Below are 21153 nucleotides of genomic sequence, written 5' to 3' on the forward strand. Positions count from 1 at the left end.
AGGACTTTGCGTGGAGGTGGAGAAGAAGGCAGAAAACATGAAGGGCAAAAACCTCCTTCTGACAGACTTATTAATAGGGCACCGGGCTGCATGCAGCTGACGCTTGGCATGACTTTGGTAGAAGGTGGGGGAGGGGTTAGAAGTATGGGGAGCTGTGTACATTGCAGAGAAGAACTGGCTGGGCTGAGAAGGTACAGATCTGAAATCCTGAAACAAGGAGCCAGACTCAAGGAAAGTTAGGCTCCCAGCACCCGCTGTAGTTTATTCGTGAACTGAACGGGGAAAGAGGGTGTCAGTCCAAGGGGAGATCAGGGGGTTCCTCTTCATCAGAGTCAAACTCAACATTTTCATCTTTTACCCATCGACCTCGTCCATCTGGGATCCATCCAGAGCTGGAAACATCAGAAAAAATAGAATTGGTCAGGAAAGGAAGTTTATTAAGAAATTAGTGGGGATAAGTAAAAACACTTGAGAAGCTTTGAAAAAAGGAGGGTCAGAGAGAAAAGGGGAAATCTGAGGAAAGTGATTCTGCATACTCACCTTCGAAGGGTGAGGTAATGATCCAGGGCCCGTCTTCTTGTGGGGCTCATAGGTGCAGGGGATGAGACAGTTGCTGACTCCTTGGTCTGTGAGCCAGCCTCAGGCTCAGGTTCTCTACTGATCTTCCCACTTTGGGGTTCAACCTCTGGGGGTGGCAAAGGGGAACGAGAGACAGAGGGACGAAGGGCTTCTGGTCTGGGTAGAGAAGAATCAAAGTCTGTAAAAGCAGTAAAGGAAAGGGCCAAATCTCCCCTGACTCCCAACACTCCCAACAGTGTTCCTCAAAATATTAATAAGCGTTCTGCATAAAAAGGATTTTGGAATCCAGTGAATTTAGGAAAGGCTAAGTTAACTTTTTTAAGGTTTTTTTTTTTTAATCTTAAGACTTTGTAGAGCCCTTAAAATACACTAATATTACTATTCTTCAAATAGGATTACAAAGCACCACTTCCCAAACTTTTTTTTTAATTACAAGATTCTTTTTCCTGCCTGAAATACAAGTTAACACCTCCAGAACACTAGTATTCCTCAGATTACAATTAGGAAAACGATCACTTTAGAGCCATCTATCTCCTGTCCCTCCCTATCTCTGGCTTTCCCACCCCACAGACCTGTACTTCCGGCGGCAGCAACTGTTATAGTGAGGAGCTCTGTGCAGAGCACTCTGGGTGATAAGTCGAGTCTGGGTTAACAGAGGAGCCTGGCATGGAGATGGGAGACAGAGTCAGAGCCTTCAGAGCTAGAAAGAAGCCAAAGCCCTTCAAGCCTAAGGTGTGCAGCACAGACCTGCCTGGAACACAACCTCCCCGCTCTGATTACCTCCGCTTTGGTCTCTTCCCTCCTCAGTTCATTCTGCTCTCTTGGATTCTGCTCCATGCCCTTTCCCGGCTGCTTCTTGCCATAGAAAAGCTGCAGGCCTGAGGAGAAAGGGAAGAGAATTAAAAGCAGAGCACCAAGGGTGGTCTGAAGAGATTTTAAGGGTTCATTCTCCATCCTCTGTCTTCTCCCAAACTTACTGGACAGATGTTTCTTGCCTGCACGGTGGGCAGTCAGCATGGCCAGAGTGTCCAGTACAGGTCGATGGGGACATATGGCACAAGCAAAGCTGGGGAGGAGGAAAGAAGAAGATAATTGGCCCCAGAGTAGTGGAGTCTTGGCCATAGGTCCCACCCCGTCCTAGCACTCCTTTCCAAAGCCCAACTCCCAAGTCTCCCAATGTCCACCAACCACATCCCTGTCGCTCACTCCTAGCTAAAGAATCCTAGATACTCCCGCTCTTCTCCTTAATAACAAAAGTTTGTTGGGCATCCCTGGTGGCACAATGGTTGAGAGTCCACCTGCCAATGCAGGGGACACGGGTTCGAGCCCTGGTCCAGGAAGATCCCACATGCCGCAGAGCAACTAAGCCCGTGCGCCACAACTACTGAGCCTGCGCTCTAGAGCCCGCGAGCCACAACTACTGAAGCCCGCGCACCACAACAAAGAGTAAGCCCCGCTCCCCGCAACTAGAGAAAGCCCGTGGGCAGCAACAAAGACCCAACGCAGCCAAAAAAAAAAAAAGTTTATTGAGCCTCTAACAGCAGAACTCTTAGGCTTGATCCACTCCTCGCCCTCACCGTCCATCCCGTAGCATCAGCGCCTCATCCTCTGGGATATAACTGGCCAGCAGATCCCCAACTCTTCGTTTCTGCAGGAGATAGGGGAAGAAGTCCGGACGGGATAAAAGTGAAATGACAGGGACGAGGACTCAAAGGGACTAAAGACCACGGGGAGAGCAGAGATCTGGGGCGAAGAAGGGGTCAACAGCAGCTCTAGTCGTCTGGCTCCCTCCGCACCACCACCCACCAGCTGTTGTCACAGCAACAAAACAGCTCCTTCACAGCCTTCAGAGGGCAGGTGAAGCTGCTCCAGACGCTCTTCTCTCGCGCTTACTTTGAGCACATTGAGTTGACTCCAATCATCCCCTTCCCTCTTGAAAGACATCACGACTGTGAGCCCCAGAAATGATCAATTCTATGGCTCCGCCTTCGCCACTCCTTTCAGGCCACCGTAGCGAGAGTCGGACTGCTACCTTCCTTCCTGTCTCTTTCCGGTTGGCCCCCTTACTTCCGGGGACGCTCTTCCATGCATGCACTGCGCGATCCCGGAAGCCCGCCCCTTGCCTGCGGATGGGGACTGCATTTCCTATGGTGCCCTGCGACCCCGCTGGCGCGGAGCCTTTAGGGAAATGAAGTCTTTTTTTCAAAGAACTTGCCGCCGGGCTGGATACAGGCCTCTGCATCTTGACAGATCGAGGGTTTGGAGGGACAGGAACCTGGATGTGGAGCCCGAATTTGAGGGTGTGACTAATTTGATGCGGAGGGTACCTTTGAGGATCGCTGAGGGGAAAGTGTGCTGTAGACTCTCGCTTTCATCACGCGCTTCTCCTGCGGCCACAGCCCACCTGGGGTGGGCCTGATTTGTTCCTGACCCTAGCAAGCCCACCCCAGGACGGGGCGGAGACGGGGTGTTGTGGGACCGGGAGGTCGGGCTGCCGGACCTAGGGGCAAACTGAGCTGAGTGTTGAGGAGGCTGTCTAGAATTCAAAGGTCAGAGTTCAATGTCGCGAGTTGTTGTGGGGAATCAAAAGTCGGAGGGGTGCTAAGGAGAGACTCAGGTAGGGACTGAATAGTCAGAGTACAGATTGGTGGGAAAGGGGCTTGGAGGGAGGAGAAGCGAGGGCTGAGAGGTCGTGTAGTGCCGGGGGAGGCGGGGAGACTTAGGACAGAAGACTGAAGGGGAAAGGAATCCTCTAAGTCTTAGAGACCCCGGGCCCGTCACTATTGGTCACTTAGACGGGCCTCCCGCAGTTGCAACCCCAGTTGTCCGCAGGGTGAGGAGATGGCTTCTCCCTCTAGACAGGCCCCCGTTGGTGGGTCAGGACTGCTTCAAGGGAGCCGGGCTCGTTCTTATGGAAGCCTGGTGCAGTCTGCCTGCTCCCCGGTGAGGGAAAGACGCCTGGAGCATCAGTTGGCGCCCGGAGACACCCTGGCTGGACTAGCGCTCAAATACGGGGTGACGGTGAGTCTAACAGGATTGGGACGCAGACACCCACTTAGAAGAGACTTACTCCTCATGAGAAGGTAGTGGCCCTCTAGGCAACTTCCCCTGAAATTTTCTTAATTGTGTATAAATTAACTAATTGTGATAAATTAATTGTGATGTAAGTCTGGTCCACCTTTGTCTTTTTGTTTATGTTCCCATCTCAGTGTTACACTGTCTGGTTGGGACAAATCCTGTCCCACTATCCCAGTGGAGGGGAGCAACTCCTGTTAATTACGCCGGTCACTATACTAAAGACTTTACATCTCTTAGCCCATTTGATCCTCATATCGCTATCAAGCACACAATTATTGTCCCCTTTTTACAGATGAAGAAACCGAGACTTAGATTGGTTAACCAGTTTGACCAAGGTCAGATAACTAAAGTGTTGAAGTGAAAATTCAAACAGGTCTGTCTGACTCCAAAGCTTGTAGTGTTAACCACATAGAAACATTAATTGAGAGTGATTAAACATTTACAGCAAACAATGGAGAGCTAATTTTTAGTCCTAAGTTCCCTACGTGCCTGTCTCTTCTTGTTCTTTTTTCCTCCTCAATGCTCTGCCCTCTTCTTTTCTGGAAGGTCGCCTCCTTGGTACAAAACAGGTACTCTCTATGCCAAGCATTTCAGCTCCTGCATAGGGTGTATTTGGTAGGTGTAAAAATACATTGTTTTAAAGTTGATAAAGGTTGTTTGTTTGTTTTTTTCCATATCCTGTTGAATTTAGCCAACATTTTAATGCTTGGTATGTTTAAAGCACTGTGGTAACCACCTTGGGAGACAGAAACATAAATAAAGTGTATAGTTGCTGCCCTCGTGTAATTTACAGTCTAGTGAGATATGGACAGGGTCACAAATAATGATTGTAGGTGACAGAATGTGGTGAGTTCGTAGAGGTGTTAACAAAGAGGGGGAAGTCAGGAAAGAAGACTGATTTTTATTTGGAAGGGGACATCAGTGCAGATTTTAAGGGAGCCATCGCAATGGGCCTTGAAAGACTTGGACATTCTTTCCTCTCTGCTTCTCTCTATAAACCTATGTAATCCAGTGGTTTACACCTTTTACATCTTTGTCTTTCCGGTAGCCTGTACTCTCTTTAAGGGACAGAACTATTTCCTTTCAATTTTATATCTCTAGAGCCTGGCATAGTCCCCAGCACATAAAAGCTTAATAGATGTTTTTTGAATGAATGAAATTATGGCTAATATTTCCACACATGGAGATTTGGGAGTATAGTAAAGTGAACATTTCAAGTAGAGGGATGGCCTAAACAAAGGAAGTAGATGTGCAAGTACTGAGCAGTGCTTTCATCCCAGCAGAGGCTCAGAGGCCATGCAATGAAGGAAACTGTGCTGCTAGTGAATCAACAATTTTTTTTGGAGGTTTTCTTACAGCCCTGTACCTTTCTGAGTACAGAAAACCTCTGTAGTCTAGTGAAGAAGAGTTTTAGGTTCTGGCCTCATTCTGCTGCTTACTAGCTGAGTGACTGAATAGTCAATCACTTCCCCTGTTTGGGGCCTCAGTTTCTTATCATTTGTAAAATGAGGAAGACGTATTAAATTAAAAACTTAGATAAATCAATTACCTAAGTTATTACCTACCTGTCATTTAAGGAACACTTAGTATGTGCCAAGCCCTATATATTATCTCATATTTCTCTGTAAATCTTTATGAGGTAGATGTAACTATTTCCATTTAAAGGAAAGGAATATCACTGTGTTGTACATCTGAAACTAATAAAATATTGTAAGTCAATTATACTTCAATAAAAATAAAATTTTAAAGATAAGGAGACTGAAGCTTAGAGAGATAATTTGCCATAGACTATATACAACTAGTCTAATTAGTAGAGCTAGGATTCAGACCAGGTTGTCTCATTCTAAAATCCTCACTTTGAATTGCTCTATTAAACTAACTAGATTCTAATGACCTTTCTAGCTCTTGGCTCGATGGAAGTGGAACAGTGTCCCCTTATATGGTACTTCTAGGAAATAATAAAAGCAACAGAAAAGGACCTAGGATATTATCTAGACAAAAGAGACCTAGGATATTATCTAGGCAAAATAAAATGAATAGCATCAAAGCACTTGGCGAAGAAAAAGTACAAAACTGCAAGCCATTTTTAACTTTTTTTTATTGTTCAGATCAATCCAATTTTATTTTTAAACTCATTATAGCATAAGATTTTATAAGTCAACTTTATTATAGTAGTCTTGCCCTGGAGTGGAAACAGCTTTGATATTTGACAGATATAAGAATTATGATTTCCCAAACTGGTGCCATTATGGGATGAATTTTTAGTAAAACTGGCTGCCTGGCCTCGGATAATAAAATACTGACATACTGTGTCTGTGGTTCCTATATTTTATTATCTAGTTTATTTACTCATAAAGCATTAATGAGTCTCTGCTGTGTGCCAAGTTTGTGCGATGCTGAGGGGTGCGTTAGGCATACAGAGACAGCAAGTCACCAACCCTGCCCTTAAAGGACTCACAGTTTGGGCAAGACAAATATGCAAAGAGATGAATAACAATATAATAGGGTAGGTATTATTACAGCAATATTTACAGTATGCATTGGGAGCCCTGAAGAAGATAACACAAAGGGAATGAGAGTTGATGAGAAGTTTTCCAGGCAGAGAAGGGAGTAGTGGAGAAACATTCCAGGCAGATAAAGACACAAAAGGGTGAAAGATCATGAAATGTTGGAAGAAAAAAAGTTCAGGATGGCAAAATGTATAAGTGGCAGAAGAAGGGAGGTGTGGGTGGACTTCCTATGAGAGCTAGATTGAGAATGTCCTCGAATACTAATTTGGAATTTTTTTTTTGGCCACACCACGTGGCTTGTGAGATCTTAGTTCCCCGACCAGGGATCGAACCCGGGCCCTGTGAGTGAAAGTGCTGAGTCCTAACCACTGGACTGCCAGAGAAGTCCTGCTAATTTGGATTTTATCTCTGAGCCAATGAGGAGCCACAGAAGGTTTATAAGCAAGGTAGTGGGTTGGGGCTTTACTGATGGCACAGTGGTTAAGAATCCGCCTGCCAATGCAGGGGACACAGGTTCGAGCCCTGGTCCGGGAAGATCCCACGTGCCGCGGAGCAACTAAGCCTGTGCGCCACAACTACTGAGCCTGCGCTACTCTAGAGCCCACGAGTTACAACTACTGAAGCCCGCGCGCCTAGAGCCCATGCTCCACAACAAGAGAAGCCACCGCAGTGAGAAGAGTTCACGCACTGCAGTGAAGAGTAGCCCCCGCTCACCACAACTAGAGAAAGCCTGCGGACAGCAACGAAGACCGAACACAGCCAAAAATAAATAAATAAATAAATTTATAAAAAACAAAACAAAAAACTGTTACAATACCCAGATGAGAAATATTAAGAGTCTGTTCTAAGTCAATGGCAGTGAATGTGAAGATGAGACCAGATGTGAGAGATTTTTGCAGCATTTTTGTTGACCTGTTAGGTATGGATCATGAAAGAAAAGTATGAGTTAAGGATGACATTGATATTTCTACCTTGGGAGGCAGGTAGATATAGATGGTGATGTCAGTCACTATGTTCAGTGATGAATAAATAGGTACTAAATAAATATTTGATCAGTGAAATTATTAACATAATAAGAAAAGCATTCCTGGAAGGAGTAAAAAGGCCCAGAATTCTAGTTCTAGCTCTGTCAATAACTTGCTAGGCAAGTAACTTAACCTCTCTGAACCTCAGTTCCTTCATCTTTAACAGTAGTTGAAGTGAGGTCCAGGGACCCCTAAGGGGGTCCCTAAGACCCTGTAGGGATCCACAAGGTCAAAACAATTTTCATGGTAATAATAACAAGACTTTATTTGTCTTTTTTATTCTCATGAGTGTACTGTGTTTTCCAGAGGCTACGTGACATGTGATATTGCATGTAGAGGTAGATATGAAAATCCTGTTGTCTTCCATTGTCGGACATTAAAGTGATTTACAAAAATGTAAAACAGTGCCTCTGTTCTTGCTACATGTTTGTTGTTTTTGTTTTGGAAAATATAGTTATTTTTCATCAAAATATTTATGTTAATATGTAATGGAAATGTTTTTAAATTTTTTCAGTTTTAATTTTATAATACCTTAAATATTGATAGATGTGATCAACATAAGTAAAAGCTTTTTTCCTCAATAATTTTTTAAAATGTAAAAGGGCCCTAAGACCAAAAAGTATGAAAGCTACTGATTAATAAAATAGGGATAATATCAGCCCACTGTAGTTTTGGTTGTTATAGGGTCAGATAAGACTTTGTACAATCACTTTAAAAAGCATGAGGTGCTATACAAATATAAGATGGATTGTATTACTGTCATTAACTGTGGTGACTTTTTTTTAAAGATGGAACAGATTAAGCGTGCAAACCGCCTTTATACTAATGACTCGATCTTCCTGAAGAAAACCCTCTACATCCCCATCCTGACAGAGCCCAGAGACCTGTTCAATGGTTTGGATTCTGAGGAAGAGAAGGATGGAGAGGAAGAGGTACAGCCAAGTAAGGATGAAGTTGGGCCACACTCAGCTGAGAGGAAGAAACAAGAGACAGGTTCGGGACGTGCCAATGGTGAAGTCCTTCCCACACCTGGCCAGGAGCCCCCCATTCATGACCTCTCTGCCTCTGATTTCCTTAAGAAGCTTGATTCACAGATCAGCTTGTCAAAGAAGGCTGCTGCCCAGAAGCTGAAAAAGGGGGAAAGTGGGTGAGTCTTGAATGAGTCCTTTTAAGTCCCTCCATAGACTCTCTGTTCCCCCAACCGTACCTGACCAGACACAAAGTAAGTAATTCCAGTGTCAGCAGAAGCAAGGTGAAACCTTTCCTCAGGTGGCCACAAGACAATGAGCAGAGCCTGTGGCTGCTGGAATGGGTAGAGGCACTGGGTAATGGTTCTGTGTTCTCAGTGGAGTGAAATAGTTGACTGTTGTTACTGCTCTGATGTTCCATGAAGGAGCATTAGGATTAGGATTTATCCAGAGGGTACTGAGACCCCATCTTAAGGCAACCAGCTCATGTATATTAGAGAAGGACAGCTTCCCACATACTTCTTCACTCAGCCTAGTCTCAGCCTCTTCCCTTGATCTGTTGCTCTTTCCCCCTTTCCTCACCTGCAGGATACCTGGGGAGGATTCAGGTCTTCACCTGAGCTCTCCTCGGATGCAGCAACGAGCAGTCCTAGGTCCCGTGCCGCTGACCCGGACCTCTCGGACCCGGACACTTCGGGACCAGGAGGATGAAATCTTCAAACTCTGATGTCTCCAGAACTGATTGAGAGAAGCCAGATGTTGAAGGAGCAACTTGAGGGAGAGAGGAGCCTGAGGTGAGGCTCAGGAACATGGCCTCCCAGCCCACCTCCCTTACTTCTGCCATCTTCCGAGCCTTCTTGTCTGTCAAGAGTTCCTTGGTCTGGAGCAGTTCTATTGGCAAGGATAGGGGATGGGAAATAGACCCCTTCTCAGTTCTGGGGCTGAACCTAGAGTTGTCCTTTAGATTCAAAAGGCTCTTTTAACATCCCTGCTGCCTTTCCCATCCCTTTCACCATTCCTTGGCCTTAGAGCAGGGAGGCAAGGACTCTCACAGCCCCGAACTTCCTCCCCATCTCCAACTATGTTACCTAATTTATTTGGTGCTATATTGAAATATTATTTATTTGCTATATCTTATTCTTTCCCACTATTAGCTGAAAAATGGGATTTCTATAGCCCTGGGATGAGGGGAACCCAGGAACAGTAAGTGAGCCAGTGACTTCTGGCCCACCTTCCCCACCTTCGTAGCCAGCCACGTTACTGAGAACGGGCAATCAGTGATCTAGCCCTGCTGCAGGGAACGGCAGACTGTGCCTCGCCCCCAATCTCGAATGAAAGAATTTGGGCTCAGTCTTGACTAACCAGGTCACTATAACTTTTTCACAACTCTTGCTCTGAGGAAAAAACAGTGATGTAGGGTCCTGAACTCTCCATGCCACCAGTTCACCCTTCTAATCTGCTCCTCTGTTCAGCCTGTGTGAGGCTAAGGGATGGAAGAAGAATTGCTGTGGAGTTTGAAGAGGAGGACAGTTGTGGAAGTCTTTTTCTTATATCCTTTCCCGACCAGAGCCTATTGATCTATGTCTTGCTCCTCAATGCATATTTATTTGCAATTTGTAGCACTGATCTGCGGTACAGTTTTTTTGAGTTTCTTAAACAGAAGAAGTAGGCAAGGGAACCCCGGTGATGCTGGAAATATGCCTCAGTCTCCTGCATGGAAATGGAGAGAGGTGAGATGAGTGGTGTTTATATACCTCTTTCCTCTGTGATGATCATAAGATACAAGAAGCTGGAGAGATTAAACATTGAGCCCTGTGCATGTTTTAATAGTTTTATTTCCTCTGTGAGACTCTCCCCTGCCCTAGCCCCTTCTTCCTGCCCTCTGGAGCAGAGTCTCTGGTATCTGTCCAGACTCTGCCTAGAGCTGAAGGTCTAGGATGTCTCTAAAGGCTCCCTGCGCCCCCTGTCCTTAGTGTCCCCAGAGGAGTTAGATGGGCTATGCCCTCTTCCTCTGGTTCTGAGGGGAGGGGGCTTCCCTGTTTGAAAGGTCCCTTGTGGGGAAAATAGAGATCCAAGTTTCGCTTCATCTTTTTCAGGCAGCTTTGTTTCCTGTCTTGGGGCTGGAGTAGGAGAGAGGCCTCAACCCTCAGCATTGCTTCTTCTCCACCAGCAGTTGGGGGTGGGGTGGTCTCAGAGTCACAGGCACTCTTGGGAAAGACTGAAACCTGAGGGTTGAAAAGCATTAGTGCAGATGAGCAGGGTTAGAAAGCCCATTATCTGTTGTTTTCTCAGTCAGCCATTTTGCCAAGAAGGAACATGCTGGGGTCAGGGCTCTCAGAGCTTCCCCTCATCCAGCAGCTTCCTGAGCCCATCACAGATCTTGCCAAGGTGCTGAGTGTAGTCAGGCCCGTAGAGGGCCGTGAGCAGGCCTGGGTCAGAGAAGTGATCGAACACGTGGCGGATGCGGCCATGTGACTTGGGTGTGAGGTGGTGCTCCACCAGCTCCAGCAGCATATCCCGGCACTCGCTCAGCAGGCCGGCCAGCACAGCAGCCTCAAAGGTGAAGTCCACCTCGCCGAAGCTGAGCGCGGTCATGGCGCCCTGCCGCAGCTTCTGGCGAAAGCGGGTAGCCAAGGCCAGCTCGCTGGGGCTGAAGCAGCCACTGCGGTGCAGCACGGCCACCTTGACAGCCACCTTGATCAGGTCCTTGATAACCCGCTGGGCCTGGGGCCTGCTGTGTGTGTATTCTTTGGACACACGGTAGAGCTCATCTAGCACCTCGCTGCTCGTCTCATCGATGAAGAGATGAGCCACAGACCGACCTGCCATCTTACTCAGTAGCTTCTTCTCTGCTTGCAGCGCCAGACTCTTCGAACTGAAGGACTCCATGATTCCTAGGGAAGGGTTAGATGGGGGGGTATGTGGTCATAGTCATTAGAAGAAAGGCCACAGGCTTCCTTAGAGAGACATGGCTTTTCCCCTTTCTGTCTCTTTGGTTTCTATCTCATCTTCATCTTTGCTTGTCATCTTTCTCCCCCTGGGCCCCCTCAGTCCTCTGTGCTTTGTTCCCATTTTTTCTCCTTTTGTACTGTAGGAAATCATGATCTCTAAAACCAGAGGAGCAGTAATAGCTTTGGCTAGAGGAATGAGGGCACACCGGATGCTAACGCACCGCAAGTTAAGACCTTAGGGGAAGTAGGCTGTTGCTACTACAGTGGAGAAGATAAAGCTTACCTGGCAGATAGTTCTCACAGCTGCCATTTTTGGACACTGACTGGGTACCGTACATCTATGAGGTGTAGGTATTACTATCCTTGTTTTACAGCGGAGCAAACTGAGGCTTACGTTAAATAATTTACCCAAGGTCAAACACAACTGTTTTTCTGACTCCAAAAGCCCATGTCAGCTAGTGTGCTGTACTGCCTTTAAAGATGTGAGAAATATAGGGGTCCTGGGAGTCCTGATAAAAATAATAATGAACATTTACTGAGAACCTACTATGTGCCAAGTGCTTTATCTCAGTCTTCCCAACCCTTTGTAAGGTAGGTATCCCCAATTTGCAACGAGAAAAATGAAACTAAGAAAAATTAAGCAACTTGGCTAAAGTCACTAGCAAATGATAAAAGCGGGCTTTGAACCATATAATCCAGAGAAGCCTCCCTCCCTTGGAATGCTCTCAATGAGGTTGAAGCACACTGAGGAATCGTGAGAAACAAGCACCTCAAGACAGTCCTAGAGGTCTCAGGTCCTCTGCTGGGACTGTGCTGAGGACCTCCTGGTGGCACATCAGCTGCAAGTATCCAGGGCGCTCTCCCCATGGTCTTCGCCTGTGGTGGTTCTGCTTGTTTTGCTTCTTACTTCCCCCTCCCCTGCTCTGCAGGATGTGGCCCTGACCGCAGTGAGGAGCAGCCTTGCCCTCTCCCCCGAACAAGATAGGAGTCTGAAGAAGCAGGGGAGGTGGGTAACTGGGAGGAGGGGTGCTTCTCCCCCAGCTGAATCGGTCCAGTGGGAATCTGGAACCTTGCTCTGCTCCCGGCTTTGCCTGGGGCTTTCTGGACCACGCTCTACATCCGGAAGAGGAGATTGCTCCATGTGAGCCTTCCTTCCTCCTTGGCCTTCCTGCTACCCAGCTCTCCACTGCCCCCGTTGCCATCTCACGTTTTGTCCACTGTCCTCTCCCCCTCTCCGTGTTTCAGTCTCCTGTTTTCTCTTGTCTGAGTCCTGCCCTGTGGTCCTCTGGCCATGCTCTCCTGCTGGCCCTTACGTCTACCTCCATGTCTCCTAAGATCTCCTTGCATCTCTCAGTGGTCTGTCACATACCCTTATCCACCGCCATCCCTCAGCCCTGCCCCCACCCAAACCAAACCATGTCTTTCTGAGGCTGCCTGGCCCCAGGAAGAACTGAGCTGGACCTCCCCACTGGGGGCTCAAGAATTCTATCAAATGAGAGCCTCACAATATGGAAAGCTCAGGCTGACAGAGCTAGGACTCTTCTGCCACCATCACCCCTAAAGCCTACCCTTCTGTCATTGCCCGGTCCCTCACCTGCTGCGCCCTGGATGCCAGTCTTGCCTTGGATGTTCCGGGAGAGCTGACAGAATGGAGAAGCTCCTAAGTGAGAGGCCCTTTGGCCTGGCCCCACCCCCAAGCCCCGCCTACGTACTCTGTGCTCAACCTCCCGTTCATCACACTGTCACCAAGAAGGTCTATGACCCCGACAGCCTCCTAGAAATAAAAGGTCAAAAGGAATAGCACTCTGCAGGAAATAGTCTTGATTCTTTGAGGTGAGGAAGAGGAATTGTACATCTCCTGCTCCCGTTGTCTGCCTCTTTCTATCCTTCCTGCCCAGTTCCTTGAGACCTTGTTCTCCTTATATGTCTGTGGTAATGGGGAAAATGTTAAGTACAGATTGCTGGGGTGGGGGGTCCGTGGGGAAAGTTCTGAAGATTGAACTGAACTTAGACTGGAGACACCAGAGGCAAGTTAGAGATCAGGAGGTCGGAGTGTGTCCCTGGAGTCTCCAGGGATGGGTGGTGCTGTGGGGCGACATTACCACGAGCATACGCTTTCAGTGTCTGGCTGGGTAAGGGGGTCCCCACCCTTAATACTTAAGAGAGACGAAGGTGCTGGGATCAGGGCTGCCGAACTAGATATGACCAGCAGGTGTCAGCACATCATTGAACCACTAGAGGCAGCGCTCTCACTGTGCTTTATAGCAGCTAACAGGTTACAAGAATGAAGGTAGTGCTCGCTTCGGCAGCACATATACTAATCTCACCCCAGTCAGAATGGCCATCCTCAAAAAATCTACAAACAATAAATGCTGGAGAGGGTGTGGAGAAAAGGGAACCCTCTTGCACTGTTGGTGGGAATGTAAATTGATACAGCCACTATGGAGAACAGTATGGAGGTTCCTTAAAAAACTAAAAATAGAACTACCATACGACCCAGCAATCCCACTACTGGGCATATACCCAGAGAAAACCATAATTCAAAAAGCGTCATCTACCACAATGTTCATTGCAGCTCTATTTACAATAGCCAGGACATGGAAGCTACCTAAGTGTCCATCGACAGATGAATGGATAAAGATGTGGCACATATATACAATGGAATATTACTCAGCCATAAAAAGAAACAAAATGGAGTTATTTGTAGTGAGGTGGATGGACCTAGAGTCTGTCATACAGAGTGAAGTAAGTCAGAAAGAGAAAAACAAATACCGTATGCTAACACATATATATGGAATCTAAAAAAAAGAAAAAAAGAAAAAAATGGTCATGAAGAACCTGGGGGCAGGACAGGAATAAAGACACAGACCTACTAGAGAATGGACTTGAGGACACGGGGAGGGGGAAGGGTAAGCTGGGACAAAGTGAGAGAGTGGCATGGACATATATACACTACAAAATGTAAAATAGATAGCTAGTGGGAAGCAGCCGCATAGCACAGGGAGATCAGCTCAGTGCTTTGTGACCACCTAGAGGGGTGGGATAGGGAGGGTGGGAGGGAGATGCAAGAGGGAGGAGATATGGGGATATATGTATATGTATAGCTGATTCACTTTGTTATAAAGCAGAAACTAACACACCATTGTAAAGCAATTATACTCCAGTAAAGATGTTAAAAAAAAAAAAAAAAAAAAGAATGAAGGTAAGGGACTTCCCTGGTGGCGCAGTGGTTAAGAATCCACCTGCCAGTGCAGGGAACATGGGTTTGAGCCCTGGTCCGGGAAGATCCCACATGTCGCGGAGCAACTAAGCCCACGAGCCACAACTACTGAGCCCGTGTTCCACAGCTACTGAAGCCCGAGCGCCTAGAGCCCATGCTCGGTAACAAGAGAAGCCACCGCAATGAACAGTAGCCCCCGCTCGCCGCAACTAGAGAAAGCCCATGTGCAGCAATGAAGACCCAATGCAGCCAAAAATAAATAAATGTGTAAAAAGAAGTTTGTTTTTTTTTTTTTTTTTAAAGAATCTTACGGGGACTTCCCTGGCAGTCCAGTGGTTAAGACTCCGCGCTTCCAAAAAAAAAGACCCCGTGCTTCCAACGCAGAGGGTGCAGGTTCAGTTCTGGTCAGGGAACTAAGATCTCACATGCCTCGCTAGCTAAGACCCCACATGCCCACACGGCCAAAAAAAAAAAAAAGAAATGTGCTTACATTTATCTCCCAGCCTGGTCAGGGAGAGAAATGTAAGCACACATAACTGTAATACAAGTCAAATGATGTCATTAGCTGTAACAGAAGTTTAAGGAATTATGAGAGTAAAGAGAAATTTAGATTATTTCTGATAGGAGGGCTGAAGAGGTGGACTTGGAAGGATGGATTTAACTACTTACTAGGCAGAGTGTGGAAGAAATGCTTCTGCTTCCCAGATAATGGAGATAAGCATAAGCCATAGAGCAAACAAAGATAATACAGGGCATGTTCAGGAAGTGGTGATTTATTCTGTATGACTGGAGCATAGGTTGTTTGAAAGAGAAGTGAAGAAGGAAAAAGACCAGATCATGAAAACCTTTAAGGGAGTTGCTCAACACTTCAGACTTTTGCTGTAGACAGTAGGGAGACATTAAAGGTTTTTGATTGGGGGAGTGAAATCATTAGCCCAGTGGGAGTAGGTTAGAGGCTTCAGCGAAATTTTAGCTGAGGAAAGGGCATGCTTAAAAGGAAATGATCAGTGGTATAGCTTGCTTAAGCACAGTATGAGAACCAGTGAGAGACCTTGAGAGCTGGTGGTTTTATAAGAAATTCTAACAGAAAGGGAAGAATTGGAACAGTGTCCAGTTGTGAAAAGTTGAAGAGTAAAGATCGAAGTTCAGAAGTGGAGGCAGTCAGCATACCAGTGACTCCAAAACCATTGGTTCTCCTCCTTGGAGACAGTGATTGGGTCTTGGCTCCTTTCTTATTCCCACCTCTCTCAGCCCAGGTTCCAGAGCTGAGGGTCTGTGATACAACTTGGATTGGGAAATGTTAACAACTCCTTTAAGGAGTATGTTGGTAAAGGGATGAAGAGAAATGGAAATGTAGCTTAAGGGGATGGGGAACTGGATTGACAGAGGGACTATTTTTAGTTTGGAGTTCGAGGACATTTGTAGGCTGAAAGGAAGGAGCCAGTGGAAAGGGAGGCTTAGAAAATGCAAAGGAGAGGTAATGTTTATGGAGCAAGGTGTGGGGGCAGATGGAGAAGAATGGATTGCGAGTTCAGGGGAGGGAAGCGAGAGGAAAGAACTGGAGCTGGCATTTGTTGGGTGCACTCTGCTAGATGTTATATAAATCTCTCACTTCATCCTCTGATACCTTTATGAACTAAATGTCACTATCTCCTTTTCGCTGATGAAAAAGACTGGGGCTTAAAGAGGTTAGATAACCTGTTCCCAAATTAGAGAGCTAATAAATGGCAGACTGAGGACTTGTGTGATTTCCAAGCCTATGCTTTTTCTGACAACTACCTCACAAGGTTAGGAGGTAATAACTTCAACCTTATAATGAATGTGGCAGCATTCTATTCCTATACGCTCCATTAATTCACTGATCACACACTCAAGGAACAATAGTAGGTGGCACTACCAAAATCACAGGAAAAGTAAAAGTCCTTTTTAAAAGAAATATATAATCTAATTGGATAATAAGAAGAGGAATTAACATACAAGAAGATGCAAATACAGTAATACCTTCTGAATCCAGAATTCTGCTACCAGCTCCTTACCTGTTTACCTCTCCAGCTTTGCCTTATACTCTGTTCTAGCTGTGTTGTAATCCTCTCAGCTCCTCCAATATACATCATGGTTGGCTTCTCTCTCTCCCTCTCCTTCTCCCTCTTCCTGTACTCTAGACTTTCCCACTTCTTGTGTCTCTGCCTGGAACTTTCTTCCCATGCATACCTCTGCCCTGCCTGGTTAATTCCTACCCATCCTTCAGGTCTCAGCTGGAAAGTCATCTGAAGCCATCATGACTGTGAAGCCATCGTGACTCCCTAAACTACACAGCACCCCTATATTCCATAGTCCTGTAGAACCGCATACCTCCCTTATCATGATAATTACTCTTTATTGTAATTTGTGATTTTATTAACTGCCTCCCTACTAGGCTGTAAACTCCATGAGGGCAGGGGTTAAGCTTTAGTGCCTGGCACTACTGTGCTCAATAAATATTTGCTGAAAGAAGAAATTCAAAACACATCCAATAACCAGGAGATAAGGGGGAAATGGTAGGAACATAACAGTCACATGCAATAATGTTCGTTTGTTTCACTCATGTGGAAGTCTTTCTTTTATTTTCTCTTAATCTATACCCATTTCTAGTAATCTTCTCTGAACCCACAGCATATAATTAGCAGCAAGTTAAAAGAGGAAAGAGGAGCTTTTAGAAGCAAGAACACTGATAACAATGAGAATTAACACAAATAACAAGGGAAGAGAAGGAAAACAAAAAAGCCGACAATTGAAAATTGCAGCTTTTTTGGCCATGTGGAGAAGGAGCAAACAGTATTAACTACATATATTCTAGACTCTGGGGTCCTCACTGTTTACCTGGACAATTAAGTTCACAGTGCTTCCTCTGAGTAAGCAAAAATCTGCTTAAATGATGTCTTGAATGTGTGAAACACTTTGAGATTTACAAAACATTTCACCTACGTTATCTTACTTCATCTTGTGAAGTAAGCAGGCAGGTAAAGTGTCCACTCACAGGTGACAGACTCTGCCTTAGAGATAAAGTGGTTTATCTTACAAGGTCAGTCAGGGTCTTAATGACTCCTGGTTGTGGTCTTTCCACTATATAATCCACAGGAAATTAACAATATCTTTTTGAATAATCCCTATTTGAAACAGTTAACATGAAAATGTTTTGCACTTAATTTGGTAAAATCAAACTATCTGGACAAATACTCAGAATGGAACATTCCTGTGTTTCTGCTCAGCTGAGGTTTTACCATGGTTAGGATCAGTACTCTCATATCAGTTCAGAAAGAGAAAGTTCAGTGTGATTTAAAGCAGTTAAGCAAGACTTCAGCCTGACATAGCTGGAGGTAGCTTTCATCTTTGGTGCATTTATTTCTTCCTCTATTTACTATATGCCAGGCATTATGACTTAAGTGCTGGGAATACAAAGATAAAAGACAAGCTTCCTGTCCTTAGACTAAGCGGTAAGTACCTATGAACAATCCAAATGGAAGTATTCAATAAGCAATTATAAAAGTGAGTTTAGAGCTCAGGAGAAAGACTGAGATTGAATATCTATAAAGTTTATGGGGAGCCACATATAAATAGTTACTATAACTGTTGGTGCAGATTATCTCGACCGGTGAGGGTATGTAGAGCAAGAAGAGGTAGCTAAGGACATGACCTAGGAAACACCAACATTTAAGGAGAGGTCAGAAAGGCTGAGAAAGAGAGGCCACATCAATAGAAGTGAAGCCATTCATTCATTTTAAAAATGTATCTATTAAGTCCCTAGTCTTTGTTGAAAGAAAGAAGGACTCAGGAGCCAAAAGAGGAGAGTATTTCAAGGAAGGAAGGGTCAACAGGGCCAAATGCCATAAAGAGGGCCAAAGGATAAAGACTGAAGAGAGCTGTTCATTGAATGTGACAAGGAGGTCATTAGTGGCCTGGATGAGAACAATCTCAATGGAGTGATGGGGGGCCAAAACGAAAATGATTGAGAAGTGATTGAGAAGGGGGAAAATGGGTACAGCAAGAATAGATGACTCTACAAATTTAGCTGTGAAGGAAAGAGAGAAATTGAGTGTTGACTAAATACAGGCAAGGATTAAGAGAAAGTTTAGAATTTTTTTTTCTTTTCATCATGGGAGATATTTGAGCATGTGTATACGCAGAAGGGAAGATGTCAGTACAAAAGGAGAGATTAGAAATAAAGGAAGGAGAAAGTATTTGAAGACATGTGGCATAAAGCACCTAAGTAGGAGATATAGAGTCAGATTTGTTCAACCAATGTGTTACTAGTTAATAGCTGCAATGTGCCAGGCACTGTGCTAACTGCAAAGGATAACTGCGGTGAGAGAGACAAGACAGCTGGGCCCTGTGTGAATGGAGCTTACAGTAAAGCAGAAAGGGGAACCTTAGACAAGCAGTACAGACACCCCACCTGCTGGGATGAGAGAGATATGAGAATGCAGCTAAGTGCATCTCTAGAGGGCAAAATGTTGGTGGGATGCTCACTTTATTATCTCTATTTTTCTCTGAAGATGGATGTGGGTTCTGCTAAGATGAGCAAGGAAGCTGTGAGGAAAGGAACTTGAGAAAGGATTTGACACAGCTACTTGTAGGGGTTGGGAAAGGGTAATTTTCCAAGCTTGGAGATCCGGAATTTATTAAAGGCTCCAATCTGTGGGACTGTGATTTTCTCCATAAGACCCTGGGGAGTAGGATTTGTCCTTTGAAACAGCTCTAAGACTCTTCCATTTCTTTCCATACCCAATGCCACCATCCTTGTCTCACTGCCTCTCTCCTCTCATCCTTGAACCTTCCTGTTTTCTTACCAGAAGGTCTCCTTATCTTGCTAAGATAAAGCATTTTGACAGTAACACCTTTATTCAAGAACTCGAAATGATGTCCTTTTCCTATCAAATTTTTTAACCTATTCACCTTGGTATTCCAGGCCTTCCATAGTTTGTCTCCCTCTTCCCCTGTCCTCTGCTTCTAACTAGTATCTCTCTTACATATCAGTCACACAGACCCTTTTGCTATCCATGCTTCAGGTTCCATGTTCACCAAGTAAAAGCTTTTGCTGAAACTACATTCTTTGGAAGATTTTCTCCTTTCTTTTGCACCAAGCCAACTCCCACCAAAGTTCTCCCGGCCTCCATGATAAAATGTATCCAACATCCTTCCCTGCAGTTATTATGAAGAGCACTTATTGTCTTTTCTTTCATTTATGAATTATATTCAATGTAGCTTTGGGGGGGGGTTTTTGAGACTTGGTATTTTTTTTTAATTAATTAATTTTATTTATTTACTTTTGGCTGCATTGGGTCTTCATTGGTGCACAAGGGCTTTCTCTAGATGTGGCGAGTGGGGGCTACTCGTTGCGGTGCGTTGGCTTCTCATTGCATTGGCTTCTTGTTGTGGAGCACAGGCGTGGGCTTCAGTAGTTGTGGCACGAGGTCTCAGTAGTTGCGGCGCACAGGCTTAGTTGCTCTGCGGCATGTGTGATCTTCCCAGACCAGGGCTCGAACCGGTGTCCCCTGCATTGCAAGGCGGATTCTTAACCACTGCGCCACCAGGGAAGTCCCTTGGTATTGCTTTTTAATCATTTAGTACATGTAAGTCTTGTTTTAGTTCAAATAGATGGTCATTTTCTTAAAGACTGGGACTACATCTCACAGTGGTTTGTATTTGAAGTAAGTGCTTAATATGTATTGGATTGAACTGAGATTTTAGTTGGGCCCTAAAACTTTAAATGAGTTATACCTTAATCCCCATTCACTAATCTATTCAATAAGCACATATTTTAATACCTAAGCCCTGTGCTAGGAGCTGGGGACATTTCTTTCAATCTCTGAGTGCCTCTATATTTTGAGGTGTCTTTCTCCCAAAAACCTCTTTCCAGCCTTTAAAACAGCCCCGACTGACCACTGAATCACCTTGGACCCAAGACCCCCCTGCAGTTAACTTTGTGTAAGTATTGTTCCATTGTCTCTGATTCTGTTTATCTCATTGGTTCACCTTCCATTTCTGTCTCTGTGATTGTGTGTGTATATGTCTATATCTCTTGCTTACTTTGGGGCTTAGCCCAGTCAGTGATGCTACCCACCCTGATCTCAGTCCATTAAAGACTGTCCAGAAGTAGCAAACCCCTGCCCCTCTTTTCCTTCAGTCCAGAGACCAGGCCATGTTTGTGTGTGTGTGTGTGGGGGGGGGGGTGCCCGCTTAGATAAAACTATCCAATAATGTCAATGTCTCCCATGCCACCCACTATCCCAGGAATTTTGAGAACGTCTTTTGTCCCAGTCCCCACACAGGGAAGAATCTTAGCAGGTGGGAGCCAAGCAGTGATGTTTGAAGTAGCCTCATTCTTCCTCCCCACTGACATTCCTGGAATCAAAGGGTCTTTATGGAGGGTGGGGATGGAGAAGGAGCAGTTAGTTCTGCTGTTTGGAGGGATATCCGGGGCCCTCTGAGGAAAGATGGGACATCACTAATCCTTGTCTGCGGGTCAGTAAGTCTGTGTGGTGTTGGGGCAGCTGGTTACTTTCCCTCTTTCAGGTCTCCGTGTTGCTCCTCTTTCTGTGTGACTCTCTGAGTCAGTTGGTCCCGATCTCCACATCTCTCTTGGTTTCAGCCCCACTCACCTGTCCTCTTCCATCAACCAACATCCTCACTGCTGGCCACCCCGGCTTCCTGGCTCCTTAGTTCCTAGCCAACTGGCCCAACCCCATCTTGCTTTGACAATAGGGGTGGGAGGGGAGATGATGGGGATAAGGAAAACTTCCTGGCGACATCTTCCTTTCCTTTCCCAGGCCTCAAGTCTTCAAG

General features: G+C 45.5%; 3 protein-coding genes across 4 annotated transcripts; 1 reads left to right on the top strand and 2 right to left on the bottom strand.

The window, feature by feature from the left end:
* Positions 1–178: 178 nt before the first annotated feature.
* SCNM1 (sodium channel modifier 1) lies at positions 179–2614 on the bottom strand. Of its 2 annotated transcripts, none has more exons than XM_061186030.1 (7): positions 2386–2471; positions 2157–2227; positions 1557–1645; positions 1360–1457; positions 1152–1240; positions 541–735; positions 179–392 (listed from the first exon to the last, which is right to left on the bottom strand). In XM_061186030.1, the coding sequence occupies exons 2-7, from the start codon at positions 2171–2173 to the stop codon at positions 293–295; spliced, it is 588 nt and encodes a 195-aa protein (XP_061042013.1). In that variant the 5' UTR covers positions 2174–2227; positions 2386–2471; the 3' UTR covers positions 179–292. The 2 variants fall into 2 exon arrangements, with proteins under 2 accessions (XP_061042013.1, XP_061042012.1); XM_061186029.1 differs by lacking the exon at positions 2386–2471 and adding an exon at positions 2473–2614 and having other exon boundaries at positions 203–392.
* A 105-nt stretch (positions 2615–2719) lies between these two features.
* On the top strand, positions 2720–9971 carry LYSMD1 (LysM domain containing 1). Its single transcript, XM_061186033.1, has 3 exons — positions 2720–3600; positions 7981–8339; positions 8749–9971. The coding sequence occupies exons 1-3, from the start codon at positions 3421–3423 to the stop codon at positions 8885–8887; spliced, it is 678 nt and encodes a 225-aa protein (XP_061042016.1). The 5' UTR covers positions 2720–3420; the 3' UTR covers positions 8888–9971.
* Positions 9972–10095: 124 nt separating this feature from the next.
* TNFAIP8L2 (TNF alpha induced protein 8 like 2) lies at positions 10096–12738 on the bottom strand. The gene is made up of 2 exons (XM_061186034.1): positions 12706–12738; positions 10096–11054 (listed from the first exon to the last, which is right to left on the bottom strand). The coding sequence occupies exon 2, from the start codon at positions 11047–11049 to the stop codon at positions 10495–10497; it is 555 nt and encodes a 184-aa protein (XP_061042017.1). The 5' UTR covers positions 11050–11054; positions 12706–12738; the 3' UTR covers positions 10096–10494.
* Positions 12739–21153: the final 8415 nt, after the last annotated feature.

This window comes from Eubalaena glacialis, chromosome 3 (genome assembly GCF_028564815.1).
Source record: "Eubalaena glacialis isolate mEubGla1 chromosome 3, mEubGla1.1.hap2.+ XY, whole genome shotgun sequence".
Classification (NCBI taxonomy): Eukaryota; Metazoa; Chordata; class Mammalia; order Artiodactyla; family Balaenidae; genus Eubalaena; species Eubalaena glacialis.